We start from the raw sequence: 10,211 nt of genomic DNA, 5'->3' as shown, positions 1-10,211 counted from the left end.
TGGGACTCATGACCCGATTCTATTTTTCCTGGCTGCATGTCCCAAGTCTTACTTTTAGAAAACCATGTGGAGGCTTGGCACACTTAAATAAGCTATTCAGAACAAGGATTTCCTGCGCCAGACACCCTTTCATACATCATGGAATATATTTTTTTTCCCACTCAAGACAACCCCCTGAAGTCTTGTTTCATACAAAGAATTTACTTAGAGCACAAATCATCATACATCAAGTATAAAGAGCAGCTTGTTTCATACAAATAATTTATTTACAGTACAAATCATAATACATCAAGTATAAAGAGCAGCGTGTTATGGTTGATTTTTCAGTCAGATTTGATGATCAGATTTAGCACCTCTCAAACACTTTATAGAGATCAGGTAAGTTGGCGATCTGCAGCACCGTGCCGTCCTCACTGAAGTTCTTCGGAGGACTGTATAGAGTTCGGAAAGCTTTAAAGATGACGTGCTCAACTTTCCAACGCCACGAGTTCGCCTCAGCATCCTGAAACAAGCATTACATATCACACTTTTCAGTTCTCATTTTTGTGGTTAATGTTATTGTAAAGCAAAGGAAGTCAGAAGTTAATGCGTATAGCATTGTTGTAAATATGTAGGTGGTGTTCCATCTTACCTGCTCCTCTCCCAGCTCAGCCTCCAGGATGTACTGCTTCCTGATGGAGTAGAACATGCTGCACTCCTTACTGAAGTCTCTGAAGCACTCCTTTTCAATGTCCCAGTTCACCTACACATCACCAAGCAAAAGCCTTTAGATACAGTGTGAGTTGTGAATAAATGAGAAGAGACCGGAAAGCAGTTTACCTCAGTGGCCAGGCGCAGGATGAACATGGGGAGACCCTCCATGACAGGGGTGTACTTGTCAAGCAGTAATGGCAGCCCTGTTAGATTTCCTTCCTATAATGCACAAAGTTTAACAGCTTGAGTAACAGACATTTTGCTAAAATCAGGAAGGACACTGGCAGCAAAACTTAACTTGTAAACTTTAGATTTATCTGACCCAACTGACCTGGTCTATCTCCATGGAGAAGTAGTCCTCCAGCATCTCTGCTTTCCTCTTCAGGAAGTCCACTATGTACTGAGCCAGGCCTTCTTTCGGACCATCCTCTTCTGTCCAGCCGCTCTCCTCGGAGTCCAGAGCCAACATGGCCAGGTCATAAAGTGGAGCTGGTGTCTGAATGCATAAAGCCATAAAAATCAGAACCTGTCCAGTATGTTCTACTCATTTACAATCTCAATGTTACGTACAGATAGTCTTAGTACACCGAAATTCCCAAAGTCGTAGATGAGTATTTGGTAGAAGAGCTCCTGACTGAAACAGAAACAAAGAGTGAAATGAGACATAAAGCAGCAGGCTGAGACAACAACACTGAACAGTGTTTGTTTGCTGTGGCTCTGACCTGAGTTTGGTGGTGTTGAGCAGGTACAGTTTGGTGTGATGTTGGATCAGAGTCCACTGGGGATTTACGCAACCCACAAACGAGTGGTTCTGCAGCATTTCTTGAAGACCTGGAGAAAATATGAACGAGCAAAAGAGGAAATTTTTGTTGACAAGTAAAAGAAAAAAAAAAAAAAGAAGCCCTATCTGATTTGCAGACTGTTCAAACTACAAGAGGTATCCAAGCACGCGGACACATGAATAATACAAGAAGTTGCAGAAAACTAGTTGTGAGAGAGAGAAACAGTGTTTGTTGGTGGAGTTAACTCATGAAAAACTCCACATCATGCATGTTTTCTTTACCTTTGTGTGTGTTCTGAGTGATCTCCGCTCGGAGCTCTTTGATGCTGTTCAGTTTTATGACTCGTCTCTCGGGCGTGGCTGCAGCCCTCAGGTCCTCTTCTTTTTCCTCCTGCTGCTCTTTCCTGGGTCGCTTCCTGGCTTACAATAACCCCCCCCACACACACACACACACACACACACACGTCACACCTCCAGCATACACTTCACTACACTGCATGTTTGTTTGTTTTTTACAGACACTTGTATTCTCAAGACAATAACTCACAGCAGCTTGCAGTGGACTGGACACGCTATAAAACTTAATGGACTGTGAAAATGTTCACACGTTATCACACACTTCATGGGTGGCAGATATGTTTTGTCTTGCCATAATAAAAGCAACATGTACTTGACACGTAAAGGCTGCATGAATTACTTTTTCAGCCACATGGGGGCAGAGGAACTCCACAATTTGATGACCATGACCCTTGCCATATGATCATTTTATGTAGTTTGGCAGACACAGGGGCAGCAATAGCATTAATTTGGAGTTGTGCTTCTGACCACCTGATGAATATATTTCCAATATCCACCCTCTTTTAATCAGTTTTTGGTTTCTACAAACTAATAAGAGAAAAATCTGGGTCCTAGATGCTGGATGTTTGACTTGTCCCTAGCTATGTCTTTGTCTTTGGCTGTTTGGTGCTAGGCAGGTAAACTGGATTTATCAAAACCTTTTTTGCAGAAACAACTGCGTTCGCGAGGTCAGTGGGACTGAACCACAGAGTAAATTTGCTTGAGGCAAACCAAACGCAGAATGTTAAGAGGCTTAAAGCGCTCCACAGATCGGTGGAGGAGATAGTTGTGTGGGTTTATCACTGTGAGCAACAACTTTCAAAAAATAACAACTGATAGGTGGAGCTTTAAAACAAGATATGTTTTTAAAGAGTCAAAGATATGTACCCCTCTAATCTTTCAACACTACAAATTGTCATAATGTACTACTAAAACATATAAATCCATTGAAGGTCAGTCGCAGGTAAACACAAGGTGACTCTTGTTACTGACTGGCCCCAGGGGAGGATGACGTCATTCTTAAATGATGATACATGTTCATTTTTGCATTCTTCTACCTGCTCTCTTACTCAATTGCTGTCTGTCAACGTTCAGATTTGCCCTCACTACAGGATTAATCATATGTTGAGACCTGTCCTGATCTTGCCAACTTGCCAACACTTTATCCGGATTAATCATGATCGTTACTGATCGAGACCTGTAATCGCCTGCTGAACGCACACACTGACCCGCCCATTTTAGTACTGGCACGATTCAATTTTGAAAGGAAGTCAATCACCTTTGAGCGCAATTAGCATTGTCTTCATCGCCTTTTGGCACCTCTGCTTCCTGCTCAGCCAGGGCCTCCATCATGTCTGCATCATCATCTGCGTCATCCATCTCTACGCTGTCGGGCTGGGCGGTTTTGGCCACAGTCTCCCTGCTGCTGGGACCGGCTGCTTCAAGATCGGGAGGCGGCTTCTCTTTTGGCTGGAGAAAGGCATCCAGCTTCTGCGCGCGGCAGTCTGTCCTCACCATCTGATGTGCGTAGACTCGCTCACTGGACTCTGCTGCAGCGCTGGAGGGCTTGACTTGACTGCCACCTGAGACTGACAGCCCTGGCAGCAATGTCTGCACAAACACATAGTGTATTGGTCATAATACAACTTCACACATCAAGTTGTAACTCCAAAGGGAAAAAAGGACATATGGACACAATAATAGATGATCTCTGGGAGGAGTGGATGTAGGGCTGGACGATATGGTCAAAAATGTTCACGAGTTTCAAGGCTGATTTTTGCTCCTGAGTGAAAGTTGAAGAAACCTGATGGTTAATTGTAGTTTAAACTTTTCTTTATAGTCAACACTTGATGCCAAACAGTGGATCACTTCACAAATCTGAGGTAGAACATTCAAAATATTTATGATAAAATATTTGTCAACAAATATCCTTAAGTAAAAGCTTTTTCAGTACTTTTTCCTCAACAAAATAAACATCTTAACAAAAAAAAAGGATTCAAGTGAATAAAATCAAACATTTATTGAATATTTATTGAACATTTGTTATTGAAAAAAATTATAGCGCAATAATTATTATTGTTTTATTGTCCAGCCCTAAGTGGACGTTTAAAAAAACATGACACCATAAGAAAATATGGAGATTAGATGAATCACTGCTGACAACTCCAGCATATGTTTTCACTGCGTTCTGGTTGCTGTTTACATTCCACCTCAGGCCTGTGTTAGTGAGGCGTTACTACACCTGGCCGACCAGATAACTAACCTGGAGAAAAAAAACATCCAGACTCCCTGCTCATTGTTCTTGGGGACTTCAACAAAGCAAACCTCAGCCATGAACTTCCAAAGTACAGACAGCATATTAAGTGTCCCACACACTGGACCACTGCTGCACAACATTATAGGACGCCTATCACTCTGTTCCCCGTGCAGCCGTGGGACTCTCTGATCACTGTCTGGTTCATCTTATCCGGACATACAGGCAGAAACTGAAATCTGCTAAACCTGTTGTAAAGACTTTGAAAAGATCAACCGACAAGTCAAAACTGGAGTTACAGGCCTGCTTTGACTGCACTGACTGGAGTGTTTTTGAGGTTACAGCCACTGACCTGGACGAACTAACTGACACTGTGACATCTTACATTAGTTTCTGTGAGGACATGTGTGTGCAGAATAAAACTTTCCGCACATAGAAAAACCAAAAACCCTGGTTCACAGCAAAACTCAGGCAGCTACTTCAGACCAAAGAGGAGGCCTTCAGAAGCGGGGACAGAGTCCTGTATAACAAGGCCAGGAAAACACTGACTGAAGAGATCAAAGCAGCAAAGAGGAGCTACGCTGAAAAGCTAGGAAACAGCTTCACAGCCAGCGACCCTGCGTCCGTGTGGAGAGGCCTGCAGACACTCACTAACTACAGGAGACCATGCCCCAACACTGCTGGTACTCAACGACTGGCTGACGAGCTGAATGGATTTTACTGTAGGTTTGAGAAGCCCACAGTCACACCTCTCCCCGACTCCAACACCAACTTCAAACAATCACCTTCCGCCTCTGACACGCTGTCACCCCCCCTCTCTAACCCCTCACCTGCACTCATGATCTGTGAAGAGGATGTGCGGCAGCTCTTCCAAAGGCAGAAGATCAGAAACGCCTCTGGCCCCGATGGTGTGTCGCCATCCTGCCTGAAGATCTGCGCAGACCAGCTGGCCCCCATCTTCACTGAGATCTTAGATCACTAGAGCTGTGTGAAGTTCCCTATAGCTTCAAACGCTCCAGTCTCCAGTTTACAATCATCCCGGTCCCCAAAAACCCTCCATCACCTGATTAAATGACTGCAGGTCTGTCGCACTGACATCTGTAGTCATGAAGTCCTTTGAAAGACTGGTGTCGGCCCACCTGAAGGACATTACAGGCCCCTGCTGGACCCCCACAATTTGCCTACAGGGCTAACAGGTCAGTGGATGATGCTGTCAACTTGGGACTGCATTACTTCCTGCAACACCTCGACACTCCAGGGACACATGCAAGGATCCTCTTTGTGGACTTCAGCTCGGCGTTCAACACCATCATCCCAGGCATCCTCCGCACCAAACTCACCCAGCTCACTGTGCCAGCCTCCACCTGTCAGTGGATCACAGACTTCCTGACTGCCAGGAGTCAGCAGGTGAGACTGGGGAACATCACATCCAGCACCCGGACTATTAGCACTGGCGCCCCCCAGGGGTGTGTGCTCCCCCCCCCCGCTCTTCTCCCTCTACACCAACGACCGCACCTCAGGAGACCCATCTGTTAAACTCTTGAAGTTCGCTGACGACCCAATGGTCGTCGGCCTACTGACGGGAGGTTGCTCAGCTGGCTCTCTGGTGCAGCCAGAAAAACCTGGAACACGATCAAAACTGTGGACATGACCGTGGACTTCAGGAGGAGACCCCCCCACACTGCCCCTCATCACCAAACTCTGCAGTCCTGTGTCTGCTGTGGAATCCTTCAGGTTTCTGGGATCCACTATATCCCAGGACCTGAAGTAGGAGCCCAACACTGACTGACACCATCATCAAGGAGGCCCAGCAGAGGATGTACATCCTGTGTCAGCTCAGGAAGCTCAGCCTGCCTAAGGAGCTGCTGATCCACTTTTATACAGCCATCATCCAGTCTGTTCTCTGCACCTCCATCACTGTCTGGTTTGGATCTGCCACCAAAAAGGACAAGGACAGACTACAACGGACAGTCAGGACTGCAGAATAGATAATAGGTGCCAACCTGCCCTCCATTCAGGACTTATACATTTCCAGAGTCAGGAAACGGGCAGGAAACATCACTGCAGATCCAGATGCTGGTATGTGTATCTGTATTTCACATCCACCTCTGACATATACATAATAGTAATAACAATGGTAATAATAATTTACTCCTGCATCCTTTCCACTCTACTCATTACACTATTGCACGATTGTCTCAATCTGTCTGTATTGTTTATAGTGTGTGCATATGTTTTCTCTCTACTGTATCTCTGTCCTGTGTTTAATTTCATTATTGTATTATTGTGTATTATTGTATACGTAAGCGCATCGTAAGCAATGTACAACCCAGAGTCAAATTTGTCGTATGTGTACACATACCTGGCAAATAAAGCCGATTCTGATTCTGATATTTATACAAAGATAGTGATCTAGTCATTTCATACCTGAGTGAAATATGTGCGCGACGAGTTGGAGCCCAGAAGTTTGCTCTCAACGTGCTTCTGAACGCTCTCGATGACGCTGTCTTCATGCAGAAAGTGCACCTCATGTTTTGTGGGGTGGACATTCACATCTACATTCTGCGGAGCGATCTCTAAACTGTGGCGATTTGAAAGAATCCGTGAACATCAAATCAGTTTAACCATAATAGAATCCATTGCAGAAAACACACAAATGCACGTTAAGTTACCTGAGGTATAGAAAAGGGTGTGTGTTCTTGGGAAGGTATGCGGCATAAACTGTCTCTATTGCTTTCTTCAAAGCACTCGACTCCACCAGACGATCTGAGACGCCACAGAACACAGTCTTCATTTAACAAAGAGCTAAAGAGATTAAATTATCTTGACCACCGAGCTACACTTCCAGTCACTTTTCTGTGATACGTACGGTTGATGAAGAGGATCAGGATGCATTTCTTGACTGAGTAATTTGCGTTGGAGATGTAGCCTTTCATCTTATAAGCGAGCTTCTGATCCTCACAGCCAACTTCAATCAGCTCCCTGGGAACAAACCACAGAGTCAGTCATGCGTTAGATGATAGCGTAACATCAAAGTGTTATTTCTTCTTTCTCGGTTGATTAATACCTGCTGACTGCATTGCCAAAAACCCCTCGGATATTATCCACTACAGATGCGTTGGGAAGAGTCCTCACATCTGCCACAGTCTCTCCTTGCTGAAAAAACGGAGCATAAATAATGGAGAGAAAAGAAAGATCATCTGTCGCCTTAGCTGACTTTTTTGTCAGTGCAATCGCAAACAGGCAAGTGAAGTATACAAAGAAATGTAGTTAGGCAGTGATTAATCTTTGTCGACTGGCGCTGTGGAGCCAATCATGGTCAACTTTCTTCCAAAAATATCCTGTAATAGCGCCATTCTTGAGTCAGGTGTTTGAAAAAAGAAAGAGAAAGCACATCTCACCTTTTTGACAGAAAAACTTTTCCCTGAATTGTGTATGGCGTACCTTCAAAATAACAGGCGAATATGTGAGTTATCCAAACACAGTGAGGTTCATCAAAAGAGCAGGAATCATGAGAGATACAAGCATTAAAAGCCAACATGACAGACCTGCTGACCACATCTACAATCCTGGAGTACTCGTCGCTGGGGCTCTTCAAAGCTTTCCTCCTGGTGGACACATTATAGAAGAGGTCCTCCACCTGCACACAGGGAGGACAAACCATTGTAGGTTTCTGAGCACCCATAAACTTCATCCTGTAGCTGATTTTCTCCACAAACTCACAAGAATCTGTGTTCCCTGGTTGCCAGCACATGGTTTGGGAGGGCCTTTTAGTTTGCCATCACTATAGCTGGCTCTGCATGATAAACGGAATAAAAGAATCGATCATCACCCCGGTTTCTTTATATCTATTATAATGTACACTTGTAATCAGGGAGGTAGGAGCGCTGATTGATTTAAAAAGTTAGCATACCTGTATGCGCATTTAGCATCAGCTGTCTTAGTCGTTATGGTCACATGGGCAACGTGGCTGATACTAGCAAGGGCCTGCAAACAGGAAGACAATAAATGTGATGAGCAACACAATGTACAATTTGTCAACATTTGATAAAGGTGGATACTTCTCTGGAGCTCAGTGTTAGCAGGGCTGCTCACCTCTCCTCTGAACCCATACGTTGCAATAGCTGAGAGGTCCTCAAAAGTCTGGAGTTTGCTGGTGGTAAACCGTTCACAAACGATTTCCATATCTTCTTTCTGCCTCAGAAATGAAATAAAGGCTTGGTCAGATTTAAATGACAGTGACACAGTTCTTCACTGAGTCACACTGACCACTGTTGTTTACACACACACAATATCTGGGCAGGGAAAAACAATAAGAAAACCCTGAATCTGACCTAATGGGAGCAAAGAGGATCAGCTCCCTTAGACTGGCTACTAGGGAGGGCACAAACAACAGCTTTCCCAATGATACTTTGTGTCTTAACTTTGTGGTTAGTTTCCACATAGGGAATTCGTGGCCTGGCAAAGGTTCAATGTTTGACACTTTATAGGGGCGGGTCTTCACCCCTTCACCCCTGCCGACGCCCCTGTCACCCACCCTGATGCCAGTGCCGTTGTCCTGAATCTGCAGGAGCTTCAGTCCGCCGTCTTTCACTGTCACCTGAATGTTGGTGGACTTTGCATCCAAACTGTAACATTTTAAAAGACAAATTAGAGTTAATACACAACCTTATAGCTTGTACAAGTGGAATTATCCGGTCAGTTCGCAGTATCACAGGACCGCTAACGTTAACGTTACTATGTTAAAGGGGTTGATAAGCGGCTTTGGGATGTGACTTAATGTTAACGTTAAACAATGGTGGCTCCTGCCATATACTGTCCCCTTTATTGGTGCCACTGTTGATTATTTAAACCATTATAGTCAGACACCCAACATTAACTCATGTTTTTAAAATGTATCATGTAGCTAGTCCGTTACCAGTTTTCAATGAGTTCTTTGACGCCGTTGGCAGGACGCTGGATCACTTCTCCTGCAGCAATGCGGTTGACGACCGTCTCGTCGAGCCTCCGGATAACTCCTGCCATGTTTACAGCGCTGCTGACTGAGTTTCAGAGTAATTCACGAGCAGGTGATAGCTGTGAATGCACGCATATAGGGATGCAAATGTATATCACAACTTGTTCAAGAAACTGAGCGTGCATGGGACCAGAGAGGGGGAAAAATGAGGAGATCTCACTGTCGCACAATGTGTCAGAACACGGCTCACTCGCTCTACTTTGCCAAGAACCGCTGAATGGACGTTACCGAGAAACTTAACTTCACTTCCACACAGGAAAGCAGAAATCACACGCAGTTGTTCATCTTATGTAGTGCGTGGCCGTTGATAACACAACGTTTCAGCTACCCTTTTCTCGCATTCAAGTGATCATCTTCTCAATTATACACAATCTTTGATGATAGTGCGCGGGGAGAAAACGTACGGGCGGGGCCTGCGTCCTGACGTACAAGGACGTCATTCGCTGAAAGTCTTCTTCTCTGGTAATTATTTTGGGAACATTGTAGCTTCAAAAAATGCACAGTGCCTCTAAACGATGAATTATCTGTGCTTTCTTTGAGATCCATTTACATTATCTTTCCACATTTACAAAATCACTACTTTTGCCAAAAGGCAAGAATAAAATGTCATTTTTATATATATCTTCTCTAGATACACTTTTCTGTATGTAGATATAGCTTACCAGTAGGCCGATTTTATAATCATAAGATTAAAATTTCTGTTGTAGAATAATAAACAAATGAATTACATGTTTCATCCCTTAAAACAAACATTATGTTTCTTATTCAATCTTATCTTTCTTATCTATATATATAGTCGGTGCGGGGGGTGGGTGGCTAAGCTCTTGAAAAAACTATCAAATGAATCTTTGTCCAGGTATTATCAGTGTTTTAGTGTCTCTTTTGATTGTGAGCTTTGAGGAAGTTAGTGTATAACATTAACACAATGGAAAGGTCAATTAATCTATAGTCCAGGTCAATTAATCTATACTCACGGTATTCCAACCAAACCCATTGTAAAGTGGATTCACTTCCACCAGAAAATCTAACCCATTAAAGCTCATCTCCATTGTTTACTATCCTAATGGCCAGACAAAAAGATTACAAAAATCAATCTTTTAACATGAAAAAACAATTTTTAAACTGTGGGA

At 43.9% G+C, this 10,211-nt stretch overlaps 1 protein-coding gene across 2 annotated transcripts; it reads right to left on the bottom strand.

Moving 5' to 3' along the window:
- Positions 1-233: 233 nt before the first annotated feature.
- Positions 234-9,414, bottom strand: mlh1 (mutL homolog 1, colon cancer, nonpolyposis type 2 (E. coli)). Of its 2 annotated transcripts, XM_038737848.1 has the most exons (19): positions 8,983-9,408; positions 8,602-8,692; positions 8,160-8,258; positions 7,978-8,051; positions 7,788-7,860; positions 7,613-7,704; positions 7,466-7,508; positions 7,132-7,220; positions 6,934-7,046; positions 6,737-6,830; positions 6,492-6,645; positions 3,090-3,421; positions 1,757-1,890; positions 1,416-1,524; positions 1,264-1,327; positions 1,025-1,189; positions 820-912; positions 632-742; positions 234-502 (listed from the first exon to the last, which is right to left on the bottom strand). In XM_038737848.1, the coding sequence occupies exons 1-19, from the start codon at positions 9,087-9,089 to the stop codon at positions 347-349; spliced, it is 2,193 nt and encodes a 730-aa protein (XP_038593776.1). In that variant the 5' UTR covers positions 9,090-9,408; the 3' UTR covers positions 234-346. The 2 variants fall into 2 exon arrangements, with proteins under 2 accessions (XP_038593776.1, XP_038593777.1); XM_038737849.1 differs by lacking the exon at positions 1,264-1,327 and having other exon boundaries at positions 1,757-1,894; positions 8,983-9,414.
- Positions 9,415-10,211: the final 797 nt, after the last annotated feature.

Source organism: Micropterus salmoides, unplaced genomic scaffold (genome assembly GCF_014851395.1).
Source record: "Micropterus salmoides isolate LMB-PRFRI ecotype aquatic unplaced genomic scaffold, ASM1485139v1 Ms_hic_scaffold_22, whole genome shotgun sequence".
NCBI classification, from domain to species: Eukaryota; Metazoa; Chordata; class Actinopteri; order Centrarchiformes; family Centrarchidae; genus Micropterus; species Micropterus salmoides.
Note: the sequence above shows the minus strand (reverse complement) of the source record. Positions and strands in the feature narration are given on the sequence as shown.